We start from the raw sequence: 15,864 nt of genomic DNA, 5'->3' as shown, positions 1-15,864 counted from the left end.
GTAGCTCATGTCTCTGAAGTGTGTCGAAACACACTCTTTGTTATGGTAGTCAGCGAACACACACCTTCAAAAGTGGTGTGAGCGCTAAGAGTCACCCACGGCAAGGAAGTAGGCCAATCAGGGACGAGCTGATTAGAATATGCAAATCAAGCCAGGGATGCTGAACATCCACCTGCATGGATTCACAGTGAATGTGTATCAGTACATCTGCTGATGACGATGGAAATATGTTGGTGGTGGTTTTTTTGTTTAGATAAGTGACCGCTTTTTTGAGATTTTATGCAGATTAGCAAAAACCCTTCTAAGCCAGAAAAAGTCATCATAATCAATTAAAAAATATTTTTTTCAACATTGTGAGCATACAGTAGGCATAAAGTGAAAGCCACCTGGTAAATATTTTCATCTGTTTGTCCATGCTCAGCTTTTAGATCTAAAAAAAGGAAATAAAACACTTTTTTGTTGGAACTTTTGTTTATACCTTCTTTTTTGTTTATACCTTTTGCATTTCACAACTTCATCTATCAGGGCTTTATTAGAGTAACTGCCAAATCGGCTTAACCGTTATGAAATATAGTATTAGAGGCCGTAATTAGCATAATTAAGTATGGTAAAGAAGTAGCCATGAAGCCTCTTCCATTTCTGGATAGAGTAGGTCCAGCCTAATGGCACCTTATGAATAATACAGAGATAAGCACATGTTGACAGGATGACAAAGAGACACACACAGAATCCCTTAGAGATGAATCACCGAACCTCCACCCCATCTACTTCCTGTCTGTTAGTGAATTAGAATATTGAGTTCCTTCAGGATCAGAGTGTTACATGGTGATATAATTGTATAATCGACTGAATCTGTATATAATCTATACTGATGTTTTTAAAAAATGGTCTATGATGTTATCACTACAGTCTTACACCTACATTTTTTGGGGGGAGGAGTGGTGCAAGAGGTATGGGTTTCTGGGAGTGTCTCTTTTAGCTAAAAACCTCTTACCAACATCCTCTTTTCTTTCTATTATTCATCGGGTTGTAACACACAGTGTCATTAGGCTTAACCACTGTTTTTTTGGTTTTTTTTTTACTTTATTCAGGAAAGAAACAGGTTTCATGGCTCCTTTGTACCACTTATGCTAATTTTTAAGGCTAACCTTTCTGTACCACTTATGCTAATTAAAGCATTATATGAATAAACCCTAATCAAGTTGTGAAACAGCTAGAAATATATAGAAAATAAAAAGGTTTAGACGAAAAATGGTTTGTAGTTTCATTATTACACCTAGGTTCCGTGCTTCTTTGTAGTACTCGGTGGGACTTTTCTGCTGAAAAGGCCACAGATTACTTTGTAAGTTTCCTTGATGATATAAGGTTAAAGAAAAGTTTGGCTATAAATACAATTTATATGATTTTATCAAATAGGAATAAAGAGAATGCAAACGTAGTGAACCAGAAAAGACCCATTCAATGTGTTTTAAGTGTCTTTAAAGTTGTTATGTGTGTTAGGTGTTTATTTAAATAAGTAATTAAATGTATACCTGTGGAAATCTTTGGTTTTATTTATTTATGCCGTCAGTACCTTTAAGCATGAATATTAAACACATATTTTTTCACAGATGAATAAAGTCATTTATTAAACAAGAACACAAAATAAACACAATTCCATTCAGTGCCTTTTCCTTCATTTTAAGATCTCCGATACTCTTCTAGCAAGCAAAAGCTAAATTAATATTTTAGATTTTTTGCAAACTCTGCAAAATGACAGCAACAACAATAATAATTATTATAATAATAAAGGCCTGGTACAGTACAATTATAGAAAGGCACAAACATTGTAGTTAACAATTTACTGTGTGATTTTATACAAGGTCATTTTTTTATGCTATTTATTCAATATGACATTTCTGGTGTTTACATGGCTCAGTATAGTGCACTGTTATTTATGGATTTCTTCATGAAACACAAAGCAATTCTAATGTACTGGAATTACAACATGTGTGCTGTTACAGATAGATTACAGAAGCACATTACAGTCAAACTTTATAAAAACGTTTCTCCATTGTTTGAGTTGTAACATGCCCACATAATCAAATCTGTACTTTTACAGTATCTAGATAATAACTACACAGGAAGTGTCCATTTGCTCATGGTGTAACTTCTACACAAAATAAAAAGGACTTTATCACCTCTGATAATGTATTAGAGATTAAATGAAGTATGACTGATATTTTATTCTGACAAGAATAGCCTAGTATTCCACAAATAGTAAAGAAACTAGAAAATAAATTGCCATTATATATAGATATGTTACAATAAATAAAGCACTTTTTTTCTTATTTACAAAATATGTGGTTTAAAATATACAAACTTAAAAAAAAACAAAAAACTGAATGACAGAAAAGGTATATACACAAGCATTATGTACATATTTTATACATTTACTTCAGCTTATGACTTAATTTACTGTAACAACTGCAGTGTTTTCAAAATAGATATTCGAACAATTTGTGGAGTGTACAAAAAAAAACCAGCAGCATAGTCGATATACATGAGTTGATGTTGATTACACAGTCTTAAATATAAATTTAAAACTAGTCTCCCAAAAAAAATAAAAAATAAAATAACTGCATTATTCTGGCCAGTTATTCTGTGTACTGTATGTACCGAAACCTGAGAATTAAGGCGACAAAAATCTTCTCATCTTCTGACATGTTTCAATCGAGAACATACAGATAAGCCACATATTGAACTAATCTACAGAAGGCATCATACAGGCATATAGCTATCCAAAAGAAAGCATAAGCTAACATGCTGTTGATCAGTCACAACAAATATCATAAAGCTTTTGTATCATCTGCATTGTTCAACAAGAGGTAACAAGCTGTTCTCTTCAAGTGCAAAAATACCACACCATAACAAACAAACCTGTATGGAGTTTTTGATTTGTTTCTCCCTGAATAGTTCTTTGAAAAGGAGACCTGTCTCGCCTAGCAAGTTATGGTAGTGTACCATAATGACCTTCATATTTAAAATGTCTGTCATGGCTTAAAATGTTTCATCTCCATAAACTTCATTTCTATACCAGATCTCTTCTGACTGTGCAAGATATCTTCGTACTGCAGTCTAGTTAGTCGTGTAGTGCAAGGCAAAGGTAAATCTTCACATAGAGAAATATAAGCTATGTACTGAATTATTTACAATTCAACGTCAAACTGCAGGTAACACTTTTGTGTAAAGCCCAGCAATGGCATTAATACAAAAACACAACACATTCATTAGTGATTAAAGAACATCTGTGGACAGTCGTTGACATTTACGCACTGCCAAAATGTTCACACCCTCCATTAAAGAAATAGTCGAGCGTTACTCAAACTCAAAAGTCTTCTAAACTTATCCGTAGTGTCCGCAGAGAACATTTGATTACCATGGGCAAGAATTTCAACATGTTTCCCTGCTTTGATAAAAATGTCAAACATATTTTATAATGAAGGTCTGAAGGCAGATGTTGGAGCAGTCAATTAATATTTATATATGGAATGTTTGATGTGTGAATTTTTCTATCAAGACTATTTGTAAATTTATGATCTATATCTGTATGATGCAATTACTTTTTTTTTTTTACCGTAATTGTTGTTTTATAGTCATACAATTCAGCAACTGCCCCTCTATTATTAGCATTCCATTATAAGTCTGGTTTCATGGGAACAGGTTTTCTGTTCTCTTTTCAAGAGGGCCAAATGCCATAAATTTAAATTCTTGTGCATGGTAATCAAACATACGTTACAGATTAGGTGGAAAGACATGATGTTGATAAACTCTAAAGTATTCCTTTAATATACGTCCATTAATATGCACTAGATGCTGTCAAAGCAAAGCAAGGGCTCTTCATTAGTGCAATCTGCTGTGTATAATTTACAAATGCATCATGTGGTCCATATGCAGGGCTTCTCATAAAAGTTTCACCAAAATATACAATCTTCTTTCAAGGTGAGGGTGTTGCCGAGGTTCTTCATATTCTAATCTAGATCTAATCTTACTTCCTATCGCACTACATTTTGCCTGCAAGATGTACTATAATGCTATAAGCATGCATCTTCTAAAGGCAAGGAAATCTGCTGGCTTTGGTTTCAAAGCATCTATGTATATGTATGTGTGTGTGTGTGTACATGGTGATGACATTCTTCTGTGCCAAACATGTTGTGGTTTTCCCCCCTTACATTCAGATTTGTGCAGCAAAAAAAAAAAAAAAAGAGACTTAAAGCATGTAAACATCATCTAGAGTTCCTTGTTAGCCTTTGAGTCTCTCTTGTACTTCAGATTTGACTTTCTATGGGGTTGTTTGTGTCATTCTGCGAGAATAATCACGCAATGTCCTCTTCATCATCCAAACATAGCATCTGATGCTGAAAAAGAGAGAGGGTTGTGTAAATGTTACAGAAAAGGTTTTTACGTCACATCACGCAGATTAGCTGATAAGATTTAAGACTGTCGTTGTGTAAAAATTAACAGATTAACATGTAACTGAAAAGAATTAGTGTAATACGAATACTTTATTTTACAATAAATCGCAGCAGGCTGTCTAACAGCCTTAGGTTGTTTAAATGGGATTGTGTCATCTTACCGGTGGGTACACGTAGCCGTCTTGGCTTTGACTCCTGCATATGTGCACCTGGTCCTCTGTAGTTTTCTGGTAAACAGGGTTATCAAAATGGATGGTGTTGGTGTTCTTCAGCCTCCAGTGACGCCACAGCAGCATGCCGCCAAATGCAGTCAGGCATAACACCACTGAACAGCAGAAGAAAAGGACAGAAATATTGTAGATATGGACTATACTAGATGGGTACATATCGTATATATATATATATATATATATATATATATATATATATATATATATATATATATATATATAGTATGTAGCTCATGTACAAACCTATAGGGAGGATGATATAGAGAGCAACAGAGTGTTGTGAAGGGCTGGTGTCTGCAATGTGCACATCAATTGAACCTACAGGACAAAGAAAAAAACGATTACAATACTTAAACGCATGATATATGAGTCAGTGCTGTGTAGCATACATGTACATTCTGAAAGTATCTGTTACCTTCATTTGCTGTGATCTCAGTTTTGGTTTCTGGGACGTTCTTTTGAAACTCAACAGCATCTGAGGAAGTCATGGAGCCTGTAGTTACTGCTGTTGTGGTGGTGGTTTGTACGGCAGGCCGTTTTGGTGTAGTATCAGCTGGAACTGGTGGTGGAACTATAGATGTAGTTGCCACTGGTTTTACAGCTGTGTTAAAAAATGTGTAAATACCATGTTAAACTGATGTAAAGCCAAACATTGTTCAGGAAACATTTTTTTCACTTAACCTTTTTGTTTCTGGAAGAAAATAGAGAATTAAAGTCTCTTACTCAAAACCTTCTTCTGTTTAGTATAAGTTACACAACTGCATTTACAAAAAAAAAAAATATGTTTCTGTTCATAAACATATACAGTAGATAATAGTAAAATAACAATGCTGTATTCATGAGGTGTGTATATATATTATTATAATCCAGTTAATCCAATTCTGAACACATTTCTTCTTTAAATCCACCCTTAATTCATCTTGTGCACAATTGCACTAAACTTGTCGTTTTAAGGTATCTCTCTGTCTCTCTGTCTGTCTTGAGAAAAAAAGATAGAAAAGATAGATTTCTAGCACATCAGCTACATTGGCCTCATACGTTATATAATGTAAGGAAGCAAACACTGAACGTAAAAACGGTGTACACTGGATTCTTTGCAAAATTATTTAACAGAGATAACTTTAATTTGTCTTTCACACATACCTTCTACACACTTCCTCATATCAGGGCCGAGGACCATGTGATCAGGGCAAGTGCAGGTATATTTCGGGGAATGCTGATTCACTTGTGGAGCCGGAAGACACAAATAGTCACAGCCACCATTCACTCGATTCCCTTCTTCACACCAGTTTGTACCTGGACAGTTAAACAACAGGTAAAGAAACATACAACAAAAACAATGGGGAGGTGTTTTGTTGTGGCTATAGGTTTAAATCCCTCACCTTTGGGCTGCTTGAGGTTGTGGTACAGCACAATGTCCTTGGGAGACATGAGGTTCTCCAATAATATCGTTATGTTTTTTCCAGTCAGACGATTTGCACTCAGGATGCTTTGACTGGACATGTCTGTCCAAAACACTTTCTCCTGTGTAACACAGTACATAAAAGCCATGGTCAAAAACAAACAAAGAATATCAATAAAAAAAACAAATCAATTCCTAAATATACTGAATCAGAATTCCTGTCAGGTTAGGCCACGTTAGCTAGCTTGATAGTTTTAGGTTTGGATATCTAAAAATTTAAGAGTATGTCTTAATAAGCATCTTAGAAATCCTGTAATGGTTAGTTCATGCTCATTGTCTAACTAGCTTTACCAGTGAATAATAGAAAATTAATTTATGAATAGATCACATTCTGTCAGTTTACCTCATGCTAGCTAGCTGGCTAGCTTTAGCCTGTGCATAATAAATGACAATAATTCTTAAAATTCTTAAGAAATCCTGTCAGGTTAGCTCATGGTAGCTAGCATTTTTAATGTTAACAGTGAATAATAATAAAAAAGATGACTTAAATCTTTGCTAGCTGGCTAACAAAATATAGTAAATGTGAATGTTGATGACTTTTTCCAAATATGGTAGTGAAAAATTAGGAGGTAGACCACAAATTTCATTCTTACAGAATAAAGAGGTAAACCTTAGAGAGAAAGTTTTTTGTTTTTTTTGCTAAACTACTCCAGAGGATTTACTGTAGATGCTGTTGAAACAGCACAGATTACAGCTTTTTAAAAATCCCACTTTATAACGCAAGCTCACACCTCAAAAACAGCCAGCGAAAACGGATTAGCCAGCTGCCTCTCGTCAACGATGAGGGTATGACGCAATCCACCATCGACACCGATGCTGGAAAGCATGTGCAGTTTAGCGTCCAGCCAGTACAACCGCTGATTCACCAAGTCTGAGAACAAACACAGGCACATTCATAATGTAGACAGTCATGTACCATTTCCAGTAAAAAAATTTCCTGTCTCAGATTTAATTATTTTAAAGCCACAAAAAGCCCAGAAGCATAAACAACATACATAAATTAGACAACAGGGGAGCATTCATGTGATTAATGCATTGTATGTAGGTTCTAAAGTGAATAGAAACTTTTTACTCACCTATCGTGATGCCAGTGGGCCAGACGATGTTGTCAGTGACCAGAGCTGTACGGTCTGCCCCATTCAAGCCACTTTTCTCTATCTTGGCAGGGTTTCCCCAGTCGGTCCAGTACATGAAGCTACAGTGGCAATCAAATACACAGGCCATTAACTTAATAGACCATGGGTTCTCCACAGTTTTGAGTTTCCTCGGCTTCCAACAAACCTGATCCAGTTCATGAACAACATGATATTCAGCTGATGAACTGGATCTGGTGTGTTAGGGAAGAACTCGAGACTCCTTTATCGAGTCGTTCGTTAACCATCATGTTTATTCATATAGAGGTAAATATTCTAGCAAAGACACCACAGCTTACTTGTGCACTGGATCTACAACAATAGAGTGTGGCTTGTTCAAGCCCTCTTTGATAAGAGTCTTGTGCTTGGACCCATCCTTTGCTGCCACAGAAATGCTTTGAAAGAAACTGTCGGTCCAGTAGATGTTGCCGTGAATCCAGTCAACAGCCAAGCCATCAGGAGAGGAGATTTGTTTGCCAATCAACGTGACGTGGTTTGCCGGATAAGCAGCCTTGTCTATGGGAGAGCTGCAAAATAAGTAAATCAGGTTTAGGACCAGAAGTTTACTTTAACTGCACAGGAAGAGTTAAAGCTGTATCTCAGACTGTGTTAACTCCTTTGGCTGTTGGAACAAGGCAAAAATTGAAAACACATCAAAGGGTGATGTATTTGAATAAGAAAATAAAGCCGTTTTGCATAAAGTCCAGTAGAGAGCATTCAGGGCTTCTCGGGAATCTAAAGTGTTTCTAATCAAGTTGTTGCTTAAAATATTTTAACCTCTTAGGAATAAAATGGTCCAGTTAAACTAATTCACATATAAAGTAATCTGCATAAATTCAGTCATTCTTATGATGATTTTCTTATCAATTCTGATTGTTGTTTCCTCTGCAGCTTTTTTCTTCCTGCCTTGGTTTCCTTAATTGAAATGATGAACTTGCTCACCTGTAGATCTTTTTGTGGAAAAGATCAGACCAGAAGATTGTCCCATTGGACATATCCACGTCAAGTGCCACCACGTTCTTCAGCTGTGGGATCAGACACGTGTACTCTTTCTTATCCAGTGCCATCTTCCTTACCTCATGATGGTTGGCAAAGTACAGGTAAGGAATGTTACCTGAATGACAAGGAAACAATTGATAGCAGTTAGAGATAAATATGTACGTTCACATTATATTTTAATCAATCGAGTTAAGGTAATATTTTGAAAATGGTGCTAATGATATGCGATAGAATTCCCTGAATCACAGATCACTGGTTCATTTGCTTAAATACAAATTTCAGTATGTGACCATGCTAATAACCCACTGTTTGCTACGTGGTGAGGACTTGGCTTACACATAATCTCTGCATGTTCAGAAAAAGCAGAAGTGTAAATACGTTCCCTGACCCACTTCCCTCAATTTCCCATTGTGCTGCTTCTAGCTTAGACAATTCACTGGTTCCCTGTCAGCTTCCTGTTGGTTTTCAATTCTAATATCAATGACCAGAATTACTTTTGTGTTATTGTCTAACAGTGAAGAATTCTACGTACCAGAAACAGCTTTGCACTCTTTAGTCATGGGGTCCATCTCATAGCCTGCTTGACAGTCACACTTGAAGCTGCCCACCAGGTTCAGGCACACCTGGGAGCAGGTGTCAGGGTCAGCACACTCGTCAATGTCTGCAACAGAAAACAGCCTTGATGTCAAACACAAACAAGCTTCCACTTGTCTACTCATTTCATTCTTTCTTTTCACTCTAGACACTGCTAGAACACTGGAGTTACCTTCACAACGTTTGCGGTCCACCAGACGGTAGCCTGTATTGCAGAGGCACTCGTAGCCGATCTTCAGGTCATTACAGGTGTGAGAACAGCCACCATTATTTTCAAGGCATTCATTGATATCTGGGGATAAAAATGAGTCGGTTCATTTAGAAATTGACACCAATCTGGGCTCTGCGTCAGCAATTTCGGGCAAAGTTAGCTGTTTTGAAACTCAAAAGCCAAACAAATTCAGCCCCTCCCGTCAATGTTCTCTTCAAAGCTACACAGCCAAAACACACAGATAGTGCAAAATAAGGTGCTCACTGAACAAACGGACCTCATGAATGGCCCATTATTACAGATATAGGTTACTGGATGTTAGTGGTTTGCAGTTTGTTTTTTTTCTCCTGAGATTTCCTACTGAGTAGATATTTTCTTCACCTTTCCTGGAATCTGAGAATGCTGTTCTGGCATAAAACTGCTGACTCAACCTTTAAATCGTTCCATGATTCTGCACTTTCTTCTGCTTTATCTAGGCTTTTTTTAGTCTTGTCTTTGTGATGTTAAGTTCCAGTAAGCTAACATTCTGAGACTCAGATGTGTATATATGTAGATTGTTATATGATATTTGCACTCACTGCACTCTTTGATAGGCTCGTCAGACAGGTCCCTACAGTCACGCTGCTTGTTGCACACTTTATTGATGCTGATGCACTCGCCACTGCGGCACTGGAAAGTGTCTGGACCTTCACATTTACTCACTGTAGACAAACAAGTCATTGGATATTAAACCTTACTAAATATTTATGTTTGAAGAAAGATATGTAGTAGTAAATAAACAGTAGCAAGCAGGACGTAGACCATACCGCCACAGCTGTGGGAGAAAATGCGCTCACCTGTGGCACAGTCTTTTTCATCACTCAGGTCCTTGCAATGGAACTCGCCGTCACACTGTCGGATCCCAGGGATGCAGCTACCGTCACCGCAGCGGAACTCATCGAGCTGACAAGTGGCCACAGCTATGAAAAACAAGAGACATACATGCGACAAACATATCTAATAGTTTCACAGTAGTATCCAGTAATCTGACCCCATTGCCTTTTAATTAAAGGATACTTAAAGAATAATGCATTATTGATGTCTCTGTTAAGACTTTGACTCACTGCAGTTGGATTCATCTGATTGATCAGTGCAGTCAAATCCTCCATCACAGCGCCACATGCCGTGTATGCACACTCCGTTGCTGCACTGAAACTCCTGTGCACTACAAGGGCTTGGAGTCATTTTTTGGCCGCAGTGGACACTCCACTCGTCTGAGCCATCAGTGCAGTCTTCGTCTCCGTCACAAGCCCACAGCTGCGGAACGCACACCGTATTGTTGCACTGGAAAGAGCCAGCTGTACAAGTACGCTTGGGGCAAGAGGCCTCGTCGCTGCCATCTGAACAATCAGAGTCCTCATCGCAGACAAACGAGGAAGAGATGCACTCGCCGTCTAAACAGCGGAACTCGTCTGCCGTGCAGCTCTTCAGAGCTGAGGAGAGATATGAAATGAGGGTTAAGCACTGGTGTTAAACGTTAAATCAGCTTTTCTAATATCACAAAGCCTGGCTGATTTCTCACTTCAGGAGATTTTTTTCTTTAAATTTAAAGACTTAAAATTTGATTCAACAAATCAGTATTCCTATTAACGTTAACTTTCATTACTGCTGTTACAAAGCTCTGTGATCACACCTGATATGTACCTTTGTTTGCTATAAACAAGATACATATTTAGCTATTTAGCTCACATGTTTGCGCACTTCATTTGAAGTCATTACAACTTTAACAATGGGAGGTCCCGCAATGCAATGACCTGCATGTCTGAAAGTTTCAAATTCATGTAATGTCTTTCAATAGTAATCGTACGACACTGGTACACGATCGATGAAGACGTACCGCAGCCCAGCTCATCCGCTCCATTCTCACAGTCTGCCTTTCCATCACAGCGCCACCTGGAGGATACGCACTGGACAGGGCTCTGACTGCAGGTGAACTCCGACGGCAGACATTTCTTCTCGGCTGGACATCAGACGGATCATCGTTAGAAGAGCGAATGTTAAATACAGACCAATTATGTTGAATACAGTGCAATGAATGATCTAAGTATCTAATAACAATGGAACAGTAAACACATGACTCACTGCAGGTGACAGGGAGCTCATCGGTTCCATCCCCGCAGTCGTCCGCCCCATCACACACCCAACGATTTGTGATGCATTTCTTGTTCCCACACTGAAACTGCAGCTCGTTACATGTAGCAGCATCTGCAGCAAAGCAAGCGGAGCAACATTAAAGGAGCAATTTATTTTATTTTTTAGCCCTCTATAACCCTCTTTTTAACCAATATGAAACTTTACTTGCTGTTTTTAAGTCAGACTGTATAGCACGGGAAAAAAAACCATGCAGGAAGCTGACAGTGTCTATTGATGTTAAAGTGTTAATGATTAACAACTTCACAAACTTTAATCATGGGAAGCTATAAAGTTTATCTGAACAGATAAGACGCATTGTGTACACTCAGATGACCATGACATTCAGACACACTCACATTCAGATCACACACATACACACACACACACACACACACACACACCCTATACACGCCCTGTAATTGTTGAGACTGTTGTAGTAATGTAACCAGGCAGCCAGGTGTGACCGTTTAATGAATTAATGCTTGTTAAAAACCTGATGAGAAAGGAATAAAGAAAGAAAGAAAGATTGAAAGCAAGAAAGAAAGAAAGAAGGAAAGAAAAAAGAAAGAAAGGTACTTTTTGCTGTTGCTCAGCTCAGCTGACAGCTCAGGTCAGATGTTATCAGACAGTCACAACATTCTTTTTGTTTCTTTGTTTTTGGTTACAGAATTAAGTCTTTGGTTGCTCCGATCTCCGATGACATTTTTGCCTGCCTCTTTAAGACAATGGTGTAAGGAGGAGTTTAATAATCACCCCACCAGTTGCTCATTGGTCTCAGTGGATGTTCTGCATAATTCAAACACTACGCAGGCGACGGTGGAGGCGGAGAAAGTCTGTTATAATAACTGTATCGGGAACTGGACAGATGCTGTAGCAATCTGAGTTTTGTAAAGCCTGTAATTCCTGGCAACTGACAGCAGACCGGGTATTAGTCAAAAGTGTTTTGGCATAAAAAAACTATCTAAGATTAAACTGTTGCGTCATATACAGAAATTTAAGTGACCATCCCTGTCTTTGCGGTTGTCCTCTTCTAACCTGCAAAAAAAAATTTGCTTTACAAAGCTACACTTATGAACACCAGCGAAAGAAAAGAAAGAGAGAAAGAAAGAAAGAGAGAAAGAAAGAAAGAAAGAAAGAAAGAAAGAAAGAAAGAAAGAAAGAAATGGTTTCGAACATCTGTGTATTTCTCATTTTTATTTAATTGAAAACCATGCTTTCTTTTCTCCATGTTATTGCATAATATACTGGCACAGGAAGCATAGCTCACTTTCCCATAGACCACATGTGCACTTTGGGGATTTCCATGCATTCACTCCTAAAACTTTAAGATTTCACTCTGAAGAGTTTGTCACTTCCCCCAAACCTGGTTAATGAGGTAAGAGAGGTGAATGTTGAAAATCTGCTCTATTGTAAAAATAGGCTTGACCTGGGGTTTTGTTTGTTTGAGAAAAAGGTCACCACTGAACCTAGTGCGCTTTCTTCAATTCAAAATCTCTTATTATTACACGCCATTCTGATTTTATCTACGTCACACAAAAACTATTTTTAGATACCTTTTGTGTTATAAATCCAACAAGTAAACTCGACTAACTTAAAATAACAAAAAAAAATGACCTTTGAAAAAATAATTGCCTTCATTTTATCCCTGAAGACAAAACTTTATTTAAAAGGGTATTTTCTATTTGCCGAATACGTAATTAGCTGGGTAATTTATCTCAGCAAACCGAAGTTGCATCAAAGGGTCCTACAAGGATTGCGACCATAATCCTGAACCTACATGTCGTCTAAATTAGGAATAACACAGCAAGGCAAGGCATGATGTTAATGTCGACAATCTGAAGTCCTACATTGTTTTATTCCTCTTATACCACAGCAATTTCACAACAATTAACATTTTACGTACTTCATACTTTTTATCCATTTATAGTTACATGCAATGTTGTGAACTTCGCTATAGTATCTCTGTGTTAGTTGGTGATATTGAAAATGAGAATAAGGACGTTAATATAAACTTTGCAGGCAGGACTATGGTCTGAACTGCTATTATACTGAATTAATCAAGACTTTCTAATGAACTCAACTTTGACATTACAGCAGTCATACAACTAAAATAATCCTTAAATATACTGACTACTCAGAGCTCTTCTCTGCTTCTAAGGTACAATACGGCTGATTTGAAATTTTATTTTGCTTTTGGCCACCTGATGCAAAAACATATATGTCATGCTCGTATACTGTTAAAATACAGTGACGGCAGTTATCACAGAAATGCTTTTAAACGTGAATATGACATCTATGAATCTTGTCCGACTGCAATTCTTGAGAATTTTTCTTCTATTACAATCCTCTCCTCAGCCTTGTCCCTTGCCTTTTATGGGTTTACATCAGTGCTTTGTTTACTGCACTACTGCCTATGTCTCTGCTGCAAGGAAAATTTAAAACCAGACCATCCTGTGCAATGAATTGTCTCCACCATGAGAGAAAGTAACAACCCTAAAAGCAAAAATGGCATTCTGGATCTCTTTCATAATGTGAAAATAAATAAGTGAAGATATTACTATCCAAATTCATCCCTTCTGTCGACATTTACGTTTATGGAATTTGGCAGACGCCAAATTTAAAAGCCTTGCTCAAGAGCCCTGCAGTCTATCTGTCCATCTATACCTTTTTTTAATTGTAAAGGATTTAAAATGATAGTGTTTAAAAACTTTGGAATGGTAGTGAATCTGTAAGACTGTACTGTATATTTTGTAGGTTTAGAATTATAGGTATCTGTATTTCAGTTCGTCCAATCGACAAAGGAAAGAAATGCTTTGAATGTTGTTTGAAGTGGCAGCACTGCTCAGACAAGTTTATTGACTTTTTACAAAAGATGACAGGGCAGGATTTCAGAGAGAGAGAGAAAAAGAGATAGAGAGGCACGAGAGAGAGAGAGAGAGAGAGAGAGAGAGAGAGAGAGAGAGACACAGAGAGAGACAGAGAGACACACACACACAAGAGAGAGAGGGGGGCACGAGAGAGAGAGAGAGAGAGAGAGAGAGAGAGAGAGAGAGAGATACAGACACAGAGAGAGAGAAAGAGAGAGAGACACACACACACACACACACAAGAGAGAGGGGGTCACGAGAGAGAGAGAGAGAGAGAGAGAGAGAGAGAGAGAGAGAGAGAGGTACGTCAGCAATGACTATACAATATAAAATGATCTGGGTGCTACAATAACAACAGTGCCACTGTTAATAAAAGAGGAATGAACTGAAGATCGTGAGGACATACAGTAGGGCACATATGCAAATTAACATAACTAGTGGTTATGGATGAGAATGTTATAATGCAGATAATAATAATAATGAATCCCAGAGGAAAATTCATAAAGCCGCACCCAGGTCACTGAAGCCGGTCTCCAGCACGCACTTTATTTATACATGCATTCATGCTAAACACAACAAAGCCAAGAGCTCGCTTCCGATTGGACAATGCAACACATGCTGTCATTGTGTAACCAATGAAATCAGTCAGTGTGAATCCCATTCATTCTAATCTTTATAATTAAACGATTAACCAGAAATCCATAGTCTATGATTCATGTCTGTCGAAAGACATTTTCATCATGTGAAATGAATGTAAAATCAATCATGTGAATGATGGGATACCTAGTCTCCTGCTCACTATCAACAAGTTTGTTTAAGTTGAAAACACCAAAACTTAAAATGACCAGAAGTAAATGTTCACAGTCAACATTTAGCAAACAAAAATCAAGGTATATTCTTATCTTATTAGCTTATTGTGTTATATATCAAACTCAGCCGATGTGATGAATATGTTAATAAACCAATGATGTATAAGGAAGTTATTTGAATATTAGTACCTTGTAAAAAAAAAAAAAAAAAAAACTATGATTTTAATATAACTCATGTCACATAAAATATTAGTAATATATAGTAGTGAGTGTGTGTGTGTGTGTGTGTGTGTGTGTGTGTGTGTGTGTGTGTGTGTTTAACTAGACATGCATTTTAAACTGTAGCCTATGTAATGCAATAAATAAAACATGTTTACTCAACATTACCAATACATCATTTAAATTAGCATTAAATAAAAATAACATTGCAAATAATTTTAACATGTTGATGGAACTTACTGTTTAAAGGCAGAGAGATGATTCCGAGCAAAATGCAGCTCAAAACTAAACCCCAGCTTTTCCTCAGCAACATCTCAACAGGTATATTTATAGGGTTGGTTTTTTTGTACCTACTCAGAATATATCTTAATTCAGTAAACTGTATTGTTTAGTGCAGGTCCGAGAGAGCGCGAGCGCACAGTGAAAATCCTCCTGGCATCAAATCTCATCCATCTCATAAGAGGAGCGCGTGCAGGGGAGGGGGCGTGGCTTCCTCAGTGGCGTGATGTCTGAAATTAAGTACGTCGGCGTGTGTGGGGCGGGGTAACGGCTATACGTCACGCAGGGATGAGAGTCGGGATAAAAGTACCGCCCCCAATGCCCCACCTTCTCACCCCGCTTTCACCCCCCCTTTCCTCCACTCCCCTAAAAATGAAGTAAGGATAAAAAAAGACAATATGCACCCTTATACATCTAGGGTATGAATATGAATAT

At 37.6% G+C, this 15,864-nt stretch overlaps 1 protein-coding gene across 1 annotated transcript; it reads right to left on the bottom strand.

The window, feature by feature from the left end:
• Positions 1-1,599: 1,599 nt before the first annotated feature.
• ldlrb (low density lipoprotein receptor b) lies at positions 1,600-15,622 on the bottom strand. The gene is made up of 18 exons (XM_060868761.1): positions 15,391-15,622; positions 11,205-11,327; positions 10,960-11,082; positions 10,187-10,555; positions 9,920-10,042; positions 9,662-9,784; positions 9,045-9,164; positions 8,811-8,939; positions 8,222-8,393; positions 7,579-7,806; positions 7,223-7,341; positions 6,878-7,017; positions 6,067-6,208; positions 5,828-5,980; positions 5,100-5,285; positions 4,928-5,002; positions 4,616-4,779; positions 1,600-4,397 (listed from the first exon to the last, which is right to left on the bottom strand). The coding sequence occupies exons 1-18, from the start codon at positions 15,461-15,463 to the stop codon at positions 4,356-4,358; spliced, it is 2,604 nt and encodes an 867-aa protein (XP_060724744.1). The 5' UTR covers positions 15,464-15,622; the 3' UTR covers positions 1,600-4,355.
• Positions 15,623-15,864: the final 242 nt, after the last annotated feature.

Source organism: Tachysurus vachellii, chromosome 4 (assembly GCF_030014155.1).
Source record: "Tachysurus vachellii isolate PV-2020 chromosome 4, HZAU_Pvac_v1, whole genome shotgun sequence".
Taxonomy (NCBI): Eukaryota; Metazoa; Chordata; class Actinopteri; order Siluriformes; family Bagridae; genus Tachysurus; species Tachysurus vachellii.
This window is presented reverse-complemented; position numbering and strand designations above follow the sequence as displayed.

Coding starts and splice junctions, on each gene's coding strand:
- ldlrb (XM_060868761.1), bottom strand. CDS start 15,463: ATGTTGCTGAGGAAAAGCTGGGGTTTAGTTTTGAGCTGCATTTTGCTC. Junction 7,807..8,221: donor TTCCACAAAAAGATCTACAG/GTGAGCAAGTTC, acceptor CTTATTTTGCAG/CTCTCCCATAGACAAGGCTG. Junction 5,286..5,827: donor TATGAGGAAGTGTGTAGAAG/GTATGTGTGAAA, acceptor TTTTTAACACAG/CTGTAAAACCAGTGGCAACT.